This window comes from Dendropsophus ebraccatus, chromosome 1 (genome assembly GCF_027789765.1).
Source record: "Dendropsophus ebraccatus isolate aDenEbr1 chromosome 1, aDenEbr1.pat, whole genome shotgun sequence".
Lineage (NCBI taxonomy): Eukaryota > Metazoa > Chordata > Amphibia > Anura > Hylidae > Dendropsophus > Dendropsophus ebraccatus.
Window position 1 is genome coordinate 64,106,297 of NC_091454.1, and position 23,190 is coordinate 64,129,486.

Genomic DNA, 23,190 nt, shown 5'->3' on the forward strand with positions numbered 1-23,190 from the left:
CCCCCAACACTTAACCAGTGCCCGGTATTTTATTCTGACCTATTTCCTTTCCCAAAGTAACCTATGTATCAGCATCTTAATCCTTCTGAACCAATCGTCCGGAATCTACTTAGGTGGTGCCTGAATGTAATATAAGATCTGTGTGAGTAGGACCATCTTAACTACTGCAACTCTTTCCGCCATTGTCAAGGGTAGTTTTAACCAAATCACTACCTTTCTCTCTACTTTTTTAATTAGTGGTCTCAGATTAAGTTCTAGGTACTTATTTGCATCCACAGCTATCTTAATAAGTAAATATTCTATCACCTCGGCTTGTGAAAACCCTAGGTCCCCCTGTCTCTCCTCCCGACCATCTAAGACAATGGGGAGAATAGCTGATTTTTCTAAATTTACTTTCAGACCCGCAAACTGCCCAGACACTATTCTTATTATTTTTGGAATTTTCATCTGTGGGTTTTTGACAAACAAAAGCACGTCATCTGCATAAAGCAGGATCTTGTCTTTTTCACCTTCAATTCCAAACCCCTGTATTTCCTTGTCCGCCATTGTCAATTGAAATGAGCAGCAATGCAGAATAAACCTGTGGCCAGCCACATATTTTCTATCCAGCATAACCCTTTTAAGACTGTGTTGTACTGTAATAGATAAGAACACAGTTTAGGAAATAAAGCCAAAGAGAATGGTAGAGAGGGGAGTATGTTTTGTTTTTTTTATAGATTTTTTTCTTTTTTTTCTTTCTTCTGTTTTTGGTCTCTGACAGTGTTGTTAAGTGTTATGTGAATGTTAAGTCAAGACACTGGAAAGTTGCTTTAGGCAATGTCAACCTGTCTTCTTTGTTCATGGATGTCTTATTTAGGGACTAAACATTGTAAATGATATTCACTAGAATTTGAATAACCACTGATTCGACACATAGACAAATTAGTTGGTTCCTTTTCATTAAAGGGGTTGGCCACTGTATAGTTGATATTTGATCAGTGTACAGTATTAGTAAGTGTACTCACTGTATATACTGACAGCAGCTCCCTGCGTACCTCATAGAGCTAAAATCAGGCTCCCCTCCTCCAGGCTGTGCTGTCCTACTCTGTGGTGAGTCTGTCCATAAGATTCCTGACATGGAGGAGCATGTGACCATGCCCCGCCCTTTGTGTCCATAGGCATATACAAGCTCTGTGATGGACACTGGGGGGGGGGGGGGCGGGCCAGGTAACATAAATATACTTTCTTATTCTACATACAAAACAATTTTACTACAAATTGCCAACCCTTTCACCCTTTGAGGACCAACCCAAAAATGACCCAGTGGACTGCGCCAATTTTCCTTTTTGTGTTTTAATTTTTTCCTCCTTCTCCCCTTCTAAGAGCTCTAGCACTTTCATTTTTCTATCTAAAGGACCATGTAAGGGCTTGTTTTTTTCAGGAACAGGTGCACCTTGTAATGGCACCTTTCATTCTACCATAACATGTATGACAGAACCCCCAAAATATTATTTATAAAAATATAAATTGGTGACATTGGAAAAAAAAAGAATATTATTACTTTTGGCGGGTTCCTGTGCCTACAAAATGCACTACACGGCAAAAGTGACATGATACTAATGATACTATTATTCTGTAGGTCAGTCCGAATGCAACCATATGCAGGTTTTCACAGATTTTCTAATTTTTTTTTGTTTTTTTTTTTATTAAATCCTTTTTTTTTTTCAATTAATTATTAATAAAATGGCCCAATTGTGAATCCTATAATGGTTGTAGTTTTTTACTTACGGGGCTGTATGGGGCGTAATTTTTTGCGCCATGATCTTTAGTTTTTATTAAGGGTACAAACCCACTTGACGTATTTGCTGCGTGAATCAGTCTTAAAAATAAGCAGGCAAAACGCAGGTTGGCTTTATACAATTGTTCTGCGTTAAAATACGCAATTGCGTATTTTTGAAGCGTGAGGCTACATGCGTTTTTCGCACAGGTTGTTAACAACTGATCCTTTGCTAACAACAAGCTTCACGCTTCAAAAATACGCAATTGCGTATTTTAACGCAGAACGATTGTATAAAGCCAACCTGCGTTTTGCCTGCTTATTTTTAAGACTGATTCACGCAGCAAATACGTCAAGTGGGTTTGTACCCCAATACCATATTTGTGTGGAGTGGACATTTTCAGTGATCAGTGCAATAGGCCCTCTGCTCATTGAGCCTGCCTGTGGCAGATTCAATGAGCAGATCGCTGATCAGACCGCACGGAGGAAGGTAAGAGACCTCCGGCGGTCCGACGCTGCAATTGGGACCCCAGCAGTTTAACTGCTGGGGTTCTGATCAGTAAGTGAGAGGAGCTGCTCCTTTCACTTACACTATAAGTGAAAGCTATAATCAGCGGAATCGTAATACGGTGTAATATTGCGCTTACACATTCTTGGGTGTTTTTAGCTGTGTCTTTTGGGTCATTATCCTGTTGGATGACCCATGACCTGCGGCTAAGGCCAAGTTTTCTGACACTGGACTGCATATATATCTCTACAATCCCTTAATAGTCTAGAGGTTTGATTGTACCCTGTGCCAGCCCTAACACATAACTGAGCCTCTGTCATGTCTCGCGGTATATCCACCGCTCTTTTCTTTCTATGCTTTGTTTTAGTGTCTGTGAACATAGAGCCAATGTGACTTATCAAAAAGCTCCAGATTTGTCTCATCTGTCTGTCAGACATTCTTCCAGGAGCTTTGTGGTTTGTCAATATGCATTATAGCAAATTCCAGTCTCTCTTTTGTATGATTTGCTTTTAGCAATGGTTTCCTCCTTGTTCATTCTTCATAAAGTCCACCTTGGTAATACCAAAGACACTGATGTATTCTTTCTAATCTCCTCTTTAGCTTTCTTTGGTCTGTGTTCATTGTGGTACTCAGGATACCAAACAGCACAGTGACCTGTTACCCTGTAAATAGGCAGAGTAACTGATTATAAGCATAAAGACACCTGTGGTGCCAATTACAAGACTCACTGTAGAGTAAAACGTCCCTATGGTCAAATTTATTTTCAAATGTTTCTAGAGGTAACATTTTTGTCCAGACCAGTTTCATTGGTTAGTGTTTCACATTTTTCTGTTTAACCACAATTTAAAAGTACTGTCTAATTTTCATTAGTTGACCTGCAGTAAATTAAAATGTGCCCTTTTTGTTTTTTTCTTTTTATAACGGAAGGGTGCAAACTATTTTATCCATATGTGTAAGTATCTATGTGTGGCATCATAGGTAATACTACATTTACTTCATTATAACAATTAACATTAGTGACATTGAGCACACTTTATGTACGTTGTATGAATGTGATATTAGGACACTCATCTCCTGGGTATAAACGTACACTAAGATGGAACAAATGAAACATCAATACTGTCAGATCTTCTTCTTGACTGCCTGATGTATGATTTGTGACAACTGCTTTATTCCAGCACCCGCTGCACTGGAAATTGTTCTTGCATCCATCCCCCAGTCCCCGTGCTGGTATAAAATATTCATGCAGGTAAATACACAGGACTCTAGTGGGAATGTCTGTCTTAGAGTTCACATTGAAGTATAAACACCTTAAACAAAAAGAAGAATCTAAGCAAATATTAACCTTTAATTTACCGTCAGATGCACAGACCGGATCTTCTCTGGTTTTCAGAGCTCAGAATGTGCATCTGTTTATTTAAATGCTTTGGACACTGTGCTGACAATTTTTTTGTTCCCTGATTCCATATTTTTGATATACAGTACTATAATTCCTTATGGTACATTTACACTGAGCGATTATCTTTGAATTTTCACGATAACAATCGCATTTGAGCGATAATCGGCTTGTGTAAACACAGTAAACAATTAAGCGACGAGCGAGAAATCGTTCGTGATCTCAAATCGTCGTTGGTCATTCGCAGAAAAATTCGCAGAGCGCTAAACAGTCTTTCACAGATGCATCCTAATGCGTGAGATTGGCCTAAGCATTTTTTTTTTCAAACATTTTATTTCTTCATCTAAAAGCTGATCACTATAAAGATCAAATTGTTGCTTCAAAATCGATAAATGATCAATTGGGTAAATTATCGCTTTGTGTAATTCTTTTATCTGTTCATATACAGTGGGGAAAAAAGTATTTAGTCAGTCACCAATAGTGCAAGTTCTCCCACTTAAAAAGATGAGAGGCGTCTGTAATTTACATCATAGGTAGACCTCAACTATGAGAGACAAAATGAGAAAACAAATTCCGAAAATAACATTTTCTGATTTTGTAAGAATTTATTTGCAAATTATGGTGGAAAATAAGTATTTGGTCACCTACAAACAATCAAGATTTCTGGCTCTCACAGACCTGTAACTTCTTCTTTAAGAGTCTTCTCTTTCCTCCACTCATTACCTGTAGTAATGGCACCTGTTTGAACTTGTTATTAGTATACAAAGACACCTGTGCACACCCTCAAACAGTCAGACTCCAAACTCCACTATGGTGAAGACCAAAGAGCTGTCAAAGGACACCAGAAACAAAATTGTAGCCCTGCACCAGGCTGGGAAGACTGAATCTGCTATAGGCAACCAGCTTGGAGTGAAGAAATTAACTGTGGGAGCAATAATTAGAAAATGGAAGACATACAAGACCACTGATAATCTCCCTCGATCTGGGGCTCCACGCAAAATCTCACCCCGTGGGGTCAAAATGATCACAAGAAAGGTAAGCAAAAATCCCAGAACCACGCGGGGGGACCTAGTGAATGAACTGAAGAGAGCTGGGACCAATGTAACAAAGCCTACCATCAGTAACACACTACGCCGCAAGGGACTCCTGCAGTGCCAGACGTGTCCCACTGCTTAAGCCAGTACATATCCGGGCCTGTCTGAAGTTTGATATAGAGCATTTGGATGATCCAGAAGAGTATTGGGAAAATGTCCTATGATCTGATTAAACCAAAGTGGAACTGTTTGGTAGAAACACAACTTGTCGTGTTTGGAGGAAAAAGAATACTGAGTTGCATCCATCAAACACCATACCTACTGTAAAGCATGGGGGTGGAAACATCATGCTTTGGGGCTGTTTCTCTGCAAAGGGTCCTGGACGACAGATCCAGGTACATGAAAGAATGAATGGGGCTATGTATCCTGAGATTTTGAGTGCAAACCGTCTTCCTTCAGCAAGAGCATTAAAGATGAAACGTGGCTGGGTCTTTCAACATGACAATGATCCAAACCACACCGCCAGGGCAATGAAGGAGTGGCTTCGTAAGAAGCATTTCAAGGTCCTGGAGTGGCCTAGCCAGTCTTCAGATCTCAACCCTATAGAAAACCTTTGGAGGGAGTTGAAAGTCCGTGTTGCGAAACTTTCGCAAAACATCACTGCTCTAGAGGAGATCTGCATGGAGGAATGGGCCAACATACCAACAACAGTGTGTGCCAACCTTGTGAAAACTTACAGAAAACGTTTGACCTCTGTCATTGCCAACAAAGGATATATAACAAAGTATTGAGATGAAATTTTGTTACTGACCAAATACTTATTTTCCACCATAATTTGCAAATAAATTCTTACAAAATCAGACAATGTGATTTCCTGGATTTGTTTTCTCATTTTGTCTCCCATAGTTGAGGTCTACATATGGTGTCAATTACAGGCCTCTCTCATGTTTTTAAGTGTTGGAACTTGCACTATTGGTGACTGACTAAACACTTTTTTTCCCCACTGTATCACTTTCTTTACTCATTATTCTATGTTGTGCTGCAGACTAAGAAGTTTTTACGGATCCGGGACTTTTGAACTAAGTCGAGCACGACCTGCACCTCTTTCTAAGGACCAAGTGCTGCTCTTCTCCTTATATATATATATATATATATATATATATATATATATATATATATATATATATTTAAAATATAAAGGGAACACTAAAGAAGACTACATCCTAGATCTCAATTAAAGGGAACCTGTCACCTGTCACCACGGATGCGAGCACAGAGCCCGCACGACCCCCTGGTGCAGTCCCTGGAGCCGGTCCCAGGAGGAAGATATCAGCGCCTAAAGCCGTGCGCGCACGCAGCAGAGATGGGTTCGATGCCCAAAGAGAATGACGGCTCCATTTATTCTCTATGGGCATCAGACTCATCTCAGGTAATACAGCGCGCGCACGGCTTCGGGTGCTGATATATTTATCCTGGGACCGGCTCCAGAAGTGGGACTTGCCAAAAAGGGTAAGTATCCGGGGGCTGCACCAGGGTTTGGGCGGGCTCTGTGCTTACGTCCGTGGTGACAGGTTCCCTTTAAATATTTCAGTTGCAAATCTTTGTTTATTACATAGTAGAATGCAGTAGTAGTAGTAGTAGTAGTGTGTGTGTGTGTGTGTGTGTGTGTGTGTGTGTGTGTGTGTGTGTGGCCTCCACATTCCTTTATGACACGTGCTTCCCAAAACTCCTATAGCCATTTTCCAATGTCCATCCCAAATATGACTCTGTCTCTGTTGATTAGCCTTGGCTTAACTGATCTGAATTAACTGTCCAAAAGTTCTGCATACCTTTCTAGACTTGCAAAAGGAATGTAACCTTCCAAAAAGTGAATTTTACAAATTCTTCCAACCACCACCGCAATGTGTAATCTGGAATTTTTGAAACTATTTCAAGTTCAACCTAAGGGTTTAAAATATCTTTGCAATTTATTGGGAAATCAACAAGAGTTCTATCTGTATGAACCTTACGCACGATGTGCTAAAGATTTAAATATTTCTCCTACGCCAAAAGACTAGGGAGTAGCCTTTAAATGGACGTTTAGAGCATTAATCTGTGTTTCTCATGCTGAAACCATACTCAGAACAAGATAACTGTGCTACTTTATGCCTGTCAGATTGCATAAGATAAACCTTTTTATTTCTGCAGGGTGCTAAAGGGAGTGTGGCACCTTGGGCTCTCTGCAGCACATCTTGTGGTTCTGCCCCTATGCAAACAAATATTAGGAGGATATTGGGAAATACTTTGTTAATTCTTTGGGCGGATGGCGGATTGTGCATGAGAAATACAATTAGGGTTATTCTGAGGTCAAGTTGCTAATGAACTTACTGCGATTCACCATCCCAGCATTACAAAGAAGCTACAATGTTGCAGGTAAAGCCAGCCAGGGACTTGTTTGCATCAGCTGTCTCAGAAGGGAGGGGGAGGAGGAGGACACAGAGAGAGCAGCTCACACAGATTTTTGTGTTTTCAACAGAAAGCAGCAGCTGAGAACTGGAAGAAGTAGACTGAATAGATGATAACAAGTGTGAAAGGAATTGTAAGTCTTAAAGGACAACTCCCGCGGGACCCCCAAAAAAAAAAAAAACACAGACACACACAGACACCATACTCACCATCTCTCCGGTGACGATCGCCACTCGATTTGCCCGCCGTCCGCCTCTCCGTCGCCGCCGTCCGCCATCCAGCGATGTCTCCGACTTCCGGGTCCAGGGGATGGAAAAGGCTGCCAGTGCGCTTGCGCACCGGCAGCCTTTTCATTGGCTGGAGCGCATCACATGGCTTCCAGCAAGCTCAGCCAATCAGGGCTGAGCAAGCTGGAAGCCATGTGATGCTCTCCAGCCAATGAAAAGGCTGCTGGTGCGCATGTGCACCAGCAGCCTTTTCATCCCCATTCACTTTGCATGAAGACGCCGAGGAGGAAGAAGACCCGGACCGCCCCTCGGCTCTGACGTCGCCGTCACCAGATGCCGCCCCGGAGAAGAGGACCGTGACGATCGTAATAGGTAATGTATACATTCCTTAACTTCCGGGGTGGGGGGTCGGGGGTCCGAAAGTGGGGGAAGGGGGCCAGGCCGGGTATTTAACCACATTACAAAGTTATATAACTTTGTAATGTGTGTTAAATGAGCAAAAAAATTTTTTTGTGGGAGTTGTCCTTTAATATGGGCAGCAACATAGCAAAAGTTTGAGTGGAATAACCCTTCAAGAATCAAAGTCTGCATTCTAATACAATTGATGGACTGCACCTAAATGCAGTTTTGCAGTCAAATTTTATTCATATATTGTTATTGTGCATTTTGTAATTTTTTGCAAAAAAAATGTAATAATAATATTGAAACAGAGTAGAGAATAACCCCTTAACTTGGAATGGATTCTTCTTTTCCCCATGAACAGTAGTTGCACCCAAGTGTGGTGCCCTCAGCCACGCCAGGTTGTGCGGGGAGTTGGTGGTGTTTCCCCCAGCAGGTATGGTTGGTATGGTAGCTAAGTGGGTCTAGGGTCCTTGGGCACTTGTCACGGTGGTATTGAACCAACCCTGGACAGTTGGCACAGCAACAAAACAGTCAGAAAAGGGTAACCTCAGTGTACAGGTGTGTGTAGGTGCAGGTGCGCAAGGAAGAAGCCAGAGTCTAGTGTGTTGGCAAAAATAGAACAGTTTACTGAAGGTAACCGAACCTGACGGATTTCTGGTTCATACGAAACAGAAATCTCGGCACCTGACTCCCGCTGTATGCCGGCTCAGTGCAGCAGGTGGATACAGTGTAAGGAACGCCTAGAAAACTGGGATACAGCCTATGGCTGAATATGGGGGGGGGGGGGGGGGGGGCTTGAAAAGCAAGCCAATGTTTAGCTGGTGGAAAACAGTAGAAAAACATGCTTTAGCAAATACACCATTAACCCTTTACATTGGTACATTCAGCTGTGCTTTTACAGAGGATAGGAAATACAGGAAGACATCTAGTGGCAAAAATGCAGCTATGCAAGGCTCCATCCACAGAATACCCAAATACATGTATCCTTATGTGCTGATCTACACATACACAGAACCAGCAGTGGTACTTGGGTTCTGGGATACTGCACATGTGTCCAGCAGAAGTGGGTTGTATATAAAGATAATTTACAGCTGTAGATGTTTGCTAGTATTTCTATTTTATTCACTGTATGTACTGTGACGGAAGAGAGAGCACAGTGCCTGGTATGAATGTAGCCCAGTAGGGAAGAGGAAATCATGCATTTGCTTGTATAGTATAACAATGGCTTTATATTCCATTCTTCATAGCACAATCCAAGAAATGTTTTCAAGATAAGGAAACAAAATACAGCAGGGTTGCAGAGGGCACCACAGACGTCACTGTCAATACTAGCACATGTAGGGGAGGAATATGACTGACTAGGAAAACATAAAGGGAGATGTTTATTAGAATGGTGCTTTATACACCCGTTTCAAACTAAAGTTTCTGGGTTTCTTGAGTGAAATTCAATAAAATACAGAAATATCTTTCTGTTGGCAAATGTGGTCTGTTTTAAATATATATATATATATATATATATATATATATATATATATATATATATATATATGCTGCACAGAGGGGATTGGGGCTGTACAATAATGGTGGCAGTGCTGGAGCCAGGAGGGTAAGTATGGGTTGTTTTATTAATTCCCTACCTTGGCATATATAGAAAAAGTAACCTGCCCATAAAATTCTATTAAAGGGAATATGTCATAAGAGAATGACTTACTGTTTTAATAATGTTTTATGTTACACATTTTTTTTTGTGCCATTTTTTTTCTAATTTTCCATTTTTCTATCAATATTATAAAATAATCCTGAAGTCTTGCAGTTTTCATTCTTACCACTAGGGCAAAAACTAAGCTGAGACTTCCTCTTGTGTCTGTTTTGATTAGAAGAGGCTGCTGTAAAGTAATCTTTACAGGATTGCAGCGAAATGTAACACCAGTAGATAGATAGCATTAGTATAAGACCATAGCAGCTCCCTGTGGAATGACCTTTTAAAGGTCACAGAGTACACTCAATGATGTTTCACATTCATCTCAAAGGGTCAGACTCTATCAGTTGTCAACTATGTCCATGAGTCTTGCTGTAAAGCATGTCACTAAATGCTGTTAAGAAAAGCCCAGGCAGGATGGTAGCCCCTATAGCAAAGTACAAAAAGTCAGATAATAGAAAAAGATTAGAATAACTGACTCTAATTGGCAAAAGAAAATAATGTCTACCAATATCTGCTATGAGGAATTTACACAATTTAATCACAATCTAAAGGATATAGCGTGTCATAATGTGGGAGAACATGCCTCCTAGTTATGTTTGTATCGGTTAACTTGCACTTTCCATGTGTTTGTTATTCTGTCTTATACTGTATGTCTGTTGGTCTATCTATCTATCTGTCTATATATATATATATATATATATATATATATATATATATATATATATATATATATATATATATATAGCAGTTCCTCGGTTCTCAAACTTAATTGGTTCAGGAAGGCAGTTTGAGAACCGAGCAGTGTCTTCCCATAGGAAATAATGTAAATGTGTTAAATTGGTTCCAGCACCAACCAATAATTACCTGCAGTCAGTAGTGGATTATAATAGCGGCGTTTCGGGCGGCAGCCTGGGGCCCTGAGCTCCTGGGGGGGCCCATGACCACCCAAAAAGACTTATACTTTCAGTGGTGTACTGTCTCCTGGCTACACTGTTTTTTTTTTATGTCAATTTTGCACAAATCAGGACATCATGACATTATCTGTCCTGTACTATGAACACCACGCTAGTGCTGCCATAGTTACAGTGGGGTGGGGGGCCCAGGCCTGGTGAACAGCCCGGGCCCTATGGTAAAGTTAATCCGCCCCTGCCTGCAGTACCCAAATATTACATAAAAAAGTGCCCAGTATAATCACTACAGTACAGAACAGCTCTATACTGTACAGTACATTACAGAACAGCTCTATACTGTACAGTACATTACAGAACAGCACTATATACTGTACAGTACATTACAGAACAGCACTATATACTGTACAGTACATTACAGAACAGCACTATTCTGTACAGGATATTACAGAACAGCACTATACTGTACAGGACATTACAGAACAGCACTATATACTGTACACAACATTACAGAACAGCACTATACAGTACAGGACATTACTGAACAGCTCTATACTGTACAGTACATTACAGAACAGCACTATATACTGTACACAACATTACAGAACAGCACTATACTGTGCAGGACATTACAGAACAGCTCTATACTGTACAGTACATTACAGAGCAGCACTATACTGTACAGGACATTACAGAACAGCGCTATATACTGAACAGGACATTACAGAACAGCACTATACTGTACAGGACATTACAGAACAGCACTATACTGTACAGGACATTACAGAACAGCGCTATATACTGAACAGGACATTACACCAACACTATATACTGTACAGGACATTACAGAGCAGCACTATATACTGTACAGTACCTTACAGAACAGCACTATACTATACAATATATTACAGAACAGCACTATACTGTACAGTACATTACAGAACAGCACTATATACTGTACAGTACATTACAGAGCAGCACTATACTGTACAGGACATTACAGAACAGCACTATACTGTACAGTACATTACAGAGCAGCACTATACTGTACAGGACATTACAGAGCAGCACTATACTGTACAGTACATTACAGAGCAGCACTATATACTGTACAGGACATTACAGAGCAGCACTATACTGTACAGGACATTACAGAGCAGCACTATATACTGTACAGTACATTACAGAACACCACTATATACTGTACAGGACATTACAGAGCAGCACTATACTGTACAGTACATTACAGAGCAGCACTATACAGTACAGTACATTACAGAACAGCACTATATACTGTACAGTACATTACAGAGCAGCACTATACTGTACAGGACATTACAGAGCAGCACTATATACTGTACAGGACATTACAGAACAGCACTATATAGAGTACAGTACATTACAGAGCAGCACTATACTGTACAGTACATTACAGAGCAGCACTATATACTGTACAGGACATTACAGAACAGCACTATGCTGTACAGTACATTACAGAGCAGCACTATACTGTACAGGACATTACAGAACAGCACTATACTGTACAGTACATTACAGAACAGCACTATATACTGTACAGGACATTACAGAGCAGCACTATACTGTACAGGACATTACAGAACAGCACTATATACTGTACAGGACATTACAGAACAGCACTATACTGTACAGGACATTACAGAGCAGCACTATATACTGTACAGGACATTACAGAACAGCACTATATACTGTACAGGACATTACAGAACAGCTCTATACTGTACAGTATATTACAGAACAGCACTATACTGTACAGGACATTACAGAACAGCACTATACTGTACAGTACATTACAGAACAGCACTATATACTGTACAGGACATTACAGAGCAGCACTATACTGTGCAGGACATTACAGAACAGCTCTATACTGTACAGTACATTACAGAGCAGCACTATATACTGTACAGTACATTACAGAGCAGCACTATACTGTACAGGACATTACAGAGCAGCACTATACTGTACAGTACCTTACAGAACAGCACTATACTATACAGTACATTACAGAGCAGCACTATATACTGTACAGGACATTACAGAACAGCACTATATACTGTACAGTACATTACAGAACAGCACTATATACTGTACAGGACATTACAGAACAGCACTATACTGTACAGGACATTACAGAGCAGCACTATACTGTAAAGGACATTACAGAGCAGCACTATATACTGTACAGTACATTATAGAGCAGCACTATACTGTACAGGACATTACAGAGCAGCACTATATACTGTACAGTACATTACAGAGCAGCACTATACTGTACAGGACATTACAGAGCAGCACTATACTGTACAGTACATTACAGAACAGCACTATACTGTACACAACATTACAGAACAGCTCTATACTGTACAGTACATTACAGAACACCACTATACTGTACAGGACATTACAGAACAGCACTATACTGTACAGTACATTACAGAACAGCACTATACTGTACAATATATTACAGAACAGCACTATACTGTACAGTACATTACAGAACAGCACTATACAGTACAGGACATTACAGGACAGCACTATACTGTACAGTACAGAACAGCGCTATATACTGTACAGTACATTACAGAGCAGCACTATACTGTACAGTACATTACAGAACAGCACTATATACTGTACAGGACATTACAGAACAGCACTATATACTGTACAGTACATTACAGAGCAGCACTATACTGTACAGTACAGGACAGAACAGCACTATATACTGTACAGGACATTACAGAACAGCACTATATACTGTACAGTACATTACAGAGCAGCACTATATACTGTACAGGACATTATAGAGCAGCACTATACTGTACAGTACATTGCAGAACAGCACTATACTGTACAGGACATTACAGAGCAGCACTATACTGTACAGTACATTACAGAGCAGCACTATACTGTACAGGACATTACAGAACAGCACTCTACTGTACAGGACATTACAGACCAGCACTATATACTGTACAGTACCTTACAGAACAGCACTATACTATACAGTACATTACAGAGCAGCACTATATACTGTACAGGACATTACAGAACAGCACTATATACTGTACAGGACATTACAGAACAGCACTATACTATACAGGACATTACAGAACAGCACTATATACTGTACAGGACATTACAGAACAGCACTATATACTGTACAGGACATTACAGAACAGCACTATATACTGTACAGTACATTACAGAACAGCACTATACTGTACAGGACATTACAGAGCAGCACTATACTGTACAGTACAGGACAGAACAGCACTATATACTGTACAGGACATTACAGAACAACACTATACTGTACAGGACATTACAGAGCAGCACTATACTGTACAATATATTACAGAACAGCACTATATACTGTACAGTACATTACAGAACAGCACTATACTATACAGGACATTACAGAACAGCACTATACTGTACAGGACATTACAGAGCAGCACTTTCCTCTACAGTACAGGACAGAACAGCACTATATACTGTACAGGACATTACAGAACAGCACTATACTGTACAATATATTACAGAGCAGCACTATACTGTACAGTACATTAGAGAGCAGTACTATATACTGTACAGGACATTACAGAGCAGCACTATATACTGTACAGGACATTACAGAACAGCACTATACTGTACAGTATATTACAGAACAGCACTATACTGTACAGTACATTACAGAGCAGCACTATACTGTACAGGACATTACAGAGCAGCACTATACTGTACAGTACCTTACAGAACAGCACTATACTATACAGTACATTACAGAGCAGCACTATATACTGTACAGGACATTACAGAACAGCACTATATACTGTACAGTACATTACAGAACAGCACTATATACTGTACAGGACATTACAGAACAGCACTATACTGTACAGGACATTACAGAGCAGCACTATACTGTACAGGACATTACAGAACAGCACTATATACTGTACAGGACATTACAGAGCAGCACTATACTGTACAGGACATTACAGAACAGCACTATATACTGTACAGTACATTACAGAGCAGCACTATACTGTACAGGACATTACAGAGCAGCACTATACTGTACAGTACATTACAGAACAGCACTATACTGTACGCAACATTACAGAACAGCTCTATACTGTACAGTACATTACAGAACACCACTATACTGTACAGGACATTACAGAACAGCACTATACTGTACAGGACATTACAGAGCAGCACTATACTGTACAGTACAGGACAGAACAGCACTATATACTGTACAGGACATTACAGAACAGCACTATACTGTACAATATATTACAGAGCAGCACTATACTGTACAGTACATTAGAGAGCAGTACTATATACTGTACAGGACATTACAGAGCAGCACTATATACTCTACAGGACATTACAGAACAGCACTATACTGTACAATATATTACAGAACAGCACTATACTGTACAGTACATTACAGAACAGTACTATACTGTACAGTACATTACAGAACAGCACTATACTGTACAGGACATTACAGAGCAGCACTATATACTGTACAGGACATTACAGAGCAGCACTATTCTGTACAGGACATTACAGAGCAGCACTATACAGTACAGGACATTACAGGACAGCACTATACTGTACAGTACATTACAGAGCAGCACTATACTGTACAGTACATTACAGAGCAGCACTATATACTGTACAGTACAGGACAGAACAGCACTATATACTGTACAGGACATTACAGAACAGCACTATACTGTACAATATATTACAGAACAGCACTATACTGTACAGTACATTACAGAACAGCACTATACAGTACAGGACATTACAGGACAGCACTATACTGTACATTATAGAGCAGCACTATACTGTACAGGACATTACAGAACAGCACTATACTGTAAGGGACATTACAGAACAGCACTATATACTGTACAGTACATTACAGAACAGCACTATACTGTACAGGGCATTACAGAACAGCACTATATACTGTACAGGACATTACAGAACAGCACTATACTGTACAGGACATTACAGAACAGCACTGTATACTGTACAGGACATTACTGAGCAGCACTATACTGTACAGAACATTACAGAACAGCACTATACTGTACAGGACATTACAGAGCAGCACTATATACTGTACAGTACATTACAGAACAGCACTATACTGTACAGGACATTACAGAGCAGCACTATACTGTACAGTACATTACAGAACAGCACTATAATGTACAGTACATTACAGAGCAGCACTATACTGTACAGGACATTACAGAGCAGCACTATACTGTACAGAACATTACAGAACAGCACTATACTGTACAGGACATTACAGAGCAGCACTATATACTGTACAGGACATTACAGAGCAGCACTATACTGTACAGTACATTACAGAACAGCACTATAATGTACAGTACATTACAGAGCAGCACTATATACTGTACAGTACATTACAGAGCAGCACTATACTGTACAGGACATTACAGAGCAGCACTATACTGTACAGTACATTACAGAACAGCACTATAATGTACAGTACATTACAGAGCAGCACTATACTGTACAGTACATTACAGAACAGCACTATATACTGTACAGGACATTACAGAACAGCACTATATACTGTACAGAACATTACAGAGCAGCACTATACTGTACAGTACAGGACAGAACAGCACTATATACTGTACAGGACATTACAGAACAGCACTATATACTGTACAGTACAGAACAGCACTATACTGTACAGGACATTACAGACCAGCACTATATACTGTACACAGGGCCGTATTTACCACTAGGCACCTGTGGTCCGGTGCCTAGGGCAGCACCTTGCAGGGGGGCAGCACCAGGGAGCAGGAGGACAGAAAAAATAAATGTTGTTGTGTTATTTTTTTAGTTTCCCTCCTCCCGTTCAGACTTGCCAGTAAATCTGGTGTCTTTCCCAGGGGGGTGGGGGGTATGGTGGTATTGGTCAGGTCTGGTATAACCAATAGGTGCGTGTAGATTGGGCGTCTTTAGGTTTAGTGCCTAGGGCAGCAGTGGCTGTTAATACAGCCCTGACTGTACAGTACATTATATACAAGAAACATTAAACAAAACCTGCAATTATAGTAAAGTAGTAGCCAACTGTAAACTGTATAGTGCTCCCCCACCTCACAGCTGTAAATTATGGGAGATGGTGGTGCACTGACTCTACTACTACTGTACATGCACTCTAGCAGTCTTATACAGTACTGTATGTGAAGCCTCACCAGTGCTAAACTCACCAGGTACAATCCACCATCCATGCTCGCCAAAACGTTCAGATACCGAGTACTTCAAAACTGGGTGCCTGAAAAGTGTTTGAAAACCAAGCAAGAGATTGAGAACCAAAGCAAATTTTTGCCATTGCTTTTTAATTCTTTACACTGTTCATGTTTTCCACTAAACAACCCGTTAAATTAATTTTTCAGGTTATTTCAGTAAGCCAAAGTAACTGTATTTTAAACTAAATAATGTTTGTTTTTAAATTCTTTTTGCAGACTTTTTTTTTTTTCCTATAAATTTTTTTTAAATATTTAAATCAAATTAAGGGATAACTGTTTTAAAGGCTTTCTTTTTATTGCATAATGTAGTAGCATATTCTGGTAGTTGCTAGGTCAACCTGTATGGTATGTTCCCAAAAGTAAAGACGGTGTGACTTTTAAAACAGAAATCATGCCAATCTCCCATTGATTTTAAAGTGATTCTGTCACCTGTGTTTGCACGGGCGACGTTTGCAGTAGCCATAGTGGCTTCTGCATGTTGCACATTTACCTTTGTATATAATGTCTGTGACGTTCAAAAATAATTGTCTTGATCGTTATTTTGTCGTATGCGCAGACAACGTCCGTCATTTCATACACTGTGTGCATTGAACGTCCGTTAAACCACTGCACAAGGGAGAAGTGATGTCACAGTTTTTTCATGTAATCCTGGTCTGAAGCTTAAATTGAAATCAATGGGAGCTTTATGACCCTAGCATGCTCAACATGCAAGAACTGTGGCACTGTGATTTACGGGGGCAATTTTTTGTGCATACCCTTAGTGTGCCCTGATAGCAGGCTTTGTATATAGAGAGCTGTGAGATGATCTTCCAGCATTGAATCACATTGCTTTGCTTTGTTATTTCATTTAAGTTAATATTTTTTTTTATTGGGAACTCAAGATTATCAAATTTTGCTTTTTTTTTTTTTTGCATATCATGTACTAGGGACTTTCCCCCGGTTATTTGTTTGATTAATATTAATGAATGTTTTACTCTTTTGTTCATATAGGATAATTGTTTGTATTTATATTTTTCTCTTACTAAGGCTGGGTTCACACTATGTTTTTGCAATCCGTTTTTTTTTTCTAGCAAAAATGGATCAAAACCCATCCGCGGCAAACCCATACACAAAAACGTAGCAAACCTTTTTTTGTGAAGGTTAAAAAAAAACGGATGCGTTTTAAACCATTTTTAATTGTAATGGAAGCCAATGGAAAAACGGATCAAAATGGATGCAGACAAATGCATCAGTTTTCCAATCCCTTTTTTTTTTCATTTTTTTTTTTGCTAAAACTGATGAAAAAGAACGGTTTACAAAAATGTAGTGTGAACCCAGCCTCATATTGCTTTTAGGCATCTATGCACCCTTTTCTCTGATTTGGTGGTGCCCATTATTTGCCTAACATTACCTTAAATCGCATGGATTCATAGGCTTTCTATCATTGCACTGTTCTATTTAAAGCTACCATTGACTTGGGACTAAGCAGTGAGGTTTAGTCTGATCTAGCACAGACGATAGAGAAAGAGGCCATTAGAAGCAGTGTTAACAAGCTGCTATTATATTCAACATTATTTTATTACTTCAACATCTTGCCTAGAAAATAATAATGCAGCTTTTAGTGATTAACTCAAAGAAAGAAAATTACTCTAAACATGGCTGTCAAATGCATAATGTCGTTTCATAAGAGGAAATTAAAAGCAGTTTCAAGCTTGAAATACAGTAGCTTCAAAAGCTTTTTGGGTCAGAAAGAAAAAAAATCTACTTTATATTGGCAGTGTCTGTGGCATAGTATGTTCAATGTGCGCTCATTCTGCGTTGAACATTTTGTAACATGAGGCCATGTCAAAAGGTATTGATCCTGCTGTGATCAGGACATATAGCCGGAAAGAGCACAGTAGCAGCGCGATCCACTTTTTGTCCATATCTCTATAACATCTAATTCCGACAATGCAAGTCTATTAGGCTACATTTTTGGAATAAACAGTTGGCCAGGGAGTGGATTGCCCTGCTGCCGTGTTCTTTCCTTGGCTGTGTCTCCTGATCACAATGGGTCTCAGCAGTGAAACTCTCTTCGATCAGTATTTTGACATACCTGGTGATCTGTCAAAAGTTATTAATGACAGTGTCTCTTTAAAGAAGCATTTCACCTTTTTTATTTGTCCTCTGGCAGCAGGCTGGTGAATATACTTACCAATGAAGATTGGTGTCGCATGGATTCATTCCAGTCCTGTGGTACCATTCAGATCCTGTGGGCTCCAACATGACCTCTTCACCGACTGTCCCGAAGCAAAGAAGGCCAGAAGTCAGGGTCTACAAGAGAGTGCTCTCATAGAATATGCATTGGAGACCCTTCTGGCCTTCAATAGCCCTGTAGAAAGAAGAGGGTCATAAGATATGTAACATCACAGCGCGCAGGATTTGAACGGTGCCACATGGTGGAATAAAGCTGTGCCGCAGGACACTGATTGTCTTCGGTAAGTATAGGCACCAGCCTGCTGCCGGAGGACAAATAAAAAAGAAGGTGGAATGTTTCTTTAAGGCTGTAGTCAGGATTCCCAGTGTTCTCATCTGTCCTGCGGGTGTATATAGTAAAACAGCAGGAAGCACATGGCCCTGTACATTATGTAGTGGCCAAGCTGGGTTGCTCATTGAAGTGAATGAAAGCCCAGCTACAGTAGCCCAAAATGGCTACTCATGCTACCTTTATGTCTACTCAGTTGTTCCTCAGACGCTATATGAGGGATCTGACAATATTTTTAAAGTAAACCACTGGGCAGATGTGAACACAGCAGTAACCCAGTCCACCATTGTCCACTACCGGATTAGCCAAAACAGGTAGTGCCACATTTGGGAATAGTTCTTTCATCTGCAGGTATATTAGTTCATGTATATAGTAAATAGAAATAAATGCTTACTCTTCCTGTATTTGTACAGGGCATGCACACATCACCGATTTCAATATTGCCACCCTGGTAAATCAATGTACAAAGATCACAACAGTTGCTGGTACAAAACCTTACATGGGTAAGTTGTCTGCTATGTTTTTATCCCTTTAAGTTTGAAAGCCGTGATTTTATTTGTACCTTTGTCCTCTGAATATGTATACATAGCGGTGTCAGTCTTGTTATTGATGCTGAAGGCCTTTTAATTATTCTCCCATTTCCAAAATGCTATTAAGCTGAACTGGTACTTCTGTTGTGGTAGCATCTACATTGCTGAGCCAAAGCGGACTCACAAATCAGCTGAACTGAAGCCAACCTGTGCCTTCAAAGATTTGTGTAGTCTGCTTTCTCTGCCAGCTCTTATTAAATAATGCTAGCATCTACAAATAGTGTACCAACATCAACATTAGAGTGATAAAGAGCTCTCCAGCTGTGCAGTGCCGATACTTGTATGGAGATGGAATAATACAGTCTACTAATATTAATTAGTTACGTCAAGAACAACAAATCTGCGGCAAATAGGAGTGTACACATATTTTTACTTTATGTTCACCAGAGGCTCCATTACATTACAATGATAGCAGGAAAAAAAAAATAACAATAATGCAGTACACTATACTACATCCAACAGGACATGGCTGTATACTACATACTGTCAGCAAATTGGAAACAGAGAGACACAAAGGCTAAATTATAGAGCTAGATGACTGGGTCTGAGCATCTTTAAAGCAGCAGGTTTCATAGACCAAACACAGGAAGTCCCAGTCCTTTGCACACTCACAGACATGGCTTGGTATTAATTTAAGCCATTCCTAAGCGAGTGGGACAAGTCTTCACTGCGCATTTTGTGCAGATGCGCGTCTACATTAAGTAAAAGAGAATCCTGGGGGTGCTTGCATTGTATGGCCAGTTCTCCTGTCACATAGCATCAGAACCACTGTGACCACACAGTGATATTATATGGACCTCATAACAAAAAGAATTGTCTCCTGGTAAGCATGCATAGTTGATAATATAATTAGCAAAAGTTAAAGGGGTATTCCCCCCAAGAGCTAAAAAAATAAAATGCCCCTAAACCTAGCTGGTCACACTAACCAAGTCCCCCTGAGTAATTTGAGCCATCTCCCGTCTTTCTAGCTGCTGCCATTTCTGAGTTACAAGTTTTTCTAAATGTGCTGGCAGGGAAACTACATTTCCCATCATGCATTGCTTCTCCCTGATGAGCTGATTATGTTGTAGGAGAGCTGATTATGTTGTAGCAGAGCTGAGGGGTAGCAGTGAGGGGAATACCCCTTTAACATATACTTGTGGACATATGCAGTATATACATATAATAGACAGGGCTATTCTGTACATGCCAACACTCCCAAATTTGGTGGAACAATCCTGGAAACCAATGGCAGGACCTGCATATCCCTATTCTAACAAGTATATACTAAGCTATACTAAGGGTTCATGTTATGGATCCCTAATACAAGATAGATAGATAGATAGATAGATAGATAGATAGATAGATATAGTTGATATAGATATATATAAACTATAGATTGTTATGGGCCCATCTGACAGGAGTAGCATGCCGCCATACTGTGGCATCCGTTGTCCACAGTAGTTTTCCCCGACCTATGGGTCTCCAGTTGTTGTAAAACTACAACTCCCATCATGCCTCCAGTTACATGAAGTTTAATACTGGGGCCATCTGCTAGTGTGGAGGTGGAAAACTATAAAGGCTTTATAGTCATAGGTTTAGTACTAGGGTCTCCATCATGCCAGGACAGCTGTTTGCTGTGATTTGTAGTTCACCAAGGCGGATCTATGTACTGTTATAACTTCATACATGCCCATAGTGAACGTTCACCAGGTGAAGCGCGGTGGGGGAGCTGCGGGCCCCTGGTCACCAGACGAAGTGCGGGGGGTTGCCGCAGGTACCTGGAAGTACCATGTGAAGTGCCGGGGGGTTGGGGCGGGTTTGCCGCAGGCGCCCGGTCACCATGTGAAGTGCGGGGGGTTTGCCAGGGGCTCCTGGTCACCATGTGAAGTGCGGGGGGGGGGGGGGGGGGGGGGGGGGGGGGGGGGTTTCCAGGGGCTCCTAATCACCATGTGAAGTGCGGGGGGGGGGGGGGGTTGTCAGGGGCTCCTGGTCACCATGTGAAGTGCGGGGGGGTTTAGCGCGGGCTCCCGGTCACCATGTCAATTGTGGTGGTGGTGGTGGGGGGCTGTGTTGGCGCGGGCGCCCGGCCACCAGGTGAACTGCAGGGGGGGCAAAGGTGTCGCAGAGACAGTGATCAGCAGCAGCAGCTGTCACTGACTCAGTGTCATCCCTCTCTTCAGTGGACTCGGTTAGAAGCGCTAACCCAGCCCATTGAAGAGACGGAGGGGACACGTGATGCCGACACGGAGGGTGGGGGCCCAGGAGCAGGGAGCGTGTCGGGTTGGACTGAAGTTTGATGATTCTATGCATTCATTGGGGTTGGATGCATCTAGATAACAGCAAAACTGTGCAGAATCTATATTAACTTTATATTGGAAAGATGGAAAGCTACAGGTGTGCAACGTATTAATGCAAAAATTATTTTTGGGGGAAAACCCCTTTAATAATATAATTTGCCTTCTACAACTAGCCTTATACAACCTGTGTGATGAACAGATGTATTTCCTTGCATGGGGGTATATTCAGTCAGTAGTCAGTCTCATAGAAATAAAGAAAGTGACTTTCTCTAAAGAGGGTTTAATGTAATATGGCTGTTTTTCAGGGTTTGTCCTCACGTGCACATGAGGTCTTACTCTTTGTCTACTAAAATGCTGGATTGGGTCCATCCGTCATATGCTGGACATTCTGTGGCTTACAGCAGGCAGTGCTATCCCAAACCTCTTCGTGATTTTAACCAATAAAGATTAAGGTTATTTTCACACTCACTATTTCTCAGTATTTTGCAACCAAAACCAGTAATGCAATAAAATCACAGAAAGGCTATGTTCACACACTGTTGAAACAGGGTGGCTACTATTTAATGGCAAATAATTGCTGTTCTTTTTAAACAACATTGGTTGTTTTGAAATACATGCCATCCACTAAATTTCAACAGTGTGTAAACACTGCTAGGCTATGTTCACATTTGGTAAGAGACTGGCCGTTCCGTGAGCCGGCTGGGTCACGGAATGGCCGGTCTCAGAAAAGATCATCCCGGACAGTACTGCGGTACCGACCAGATGATCTTTAGCGCTGCTGAGTTCTGATGTGGGCGCATCCATGCGCGCCTGCATCAGAACTCCCCACTGCACACAATAGAGCGTGCGGCCAGAGCCGCACGCTCTGTTGTGTGCAGTGGGGAGTTCTGATGTGAACTGAAAGGGTTTTCTGCGGCTGTTATCCAGTGAAGGGATCCCACTAGGGATCCCAGCCGGAGAGTATACCATGGGATTCCCCTTAGCCTGCAGCACTAAGTAAGTACCACAGAAATCACATTCTTACAACGGCCGTGATTTTTGCAGAACTTGGGTATCGTGAACATAGCCTTAATACGTATAT

At 40.9% G+C, this 23,190-nt stretch overlaps 1 protein-coding gene across 2 annotated transcripts in view; it reads left to right on the plus strand.

Moving 5' to 3' along the window:
• STK32A (serine/threonine kinase 32A) overlaps positions 1-23,190 on the plus strand; it is a 110,611-nt gene that overhangs the window by 70,878 nt on the left and 16,543 nt on the right. For both annotated transcript variants that reach the window (XM_069954894.1, XM_069954903.1), the window contains one exon: positions 19,654-19,743. In XM_069954894.1, coding sequence (XP_069810995.1) covers positions 19,654-19,743 — 90 coding nt within the window. The remainder of the gene's footprint in view (positions 1-19,653; positions 19,744-23,190) is intronic.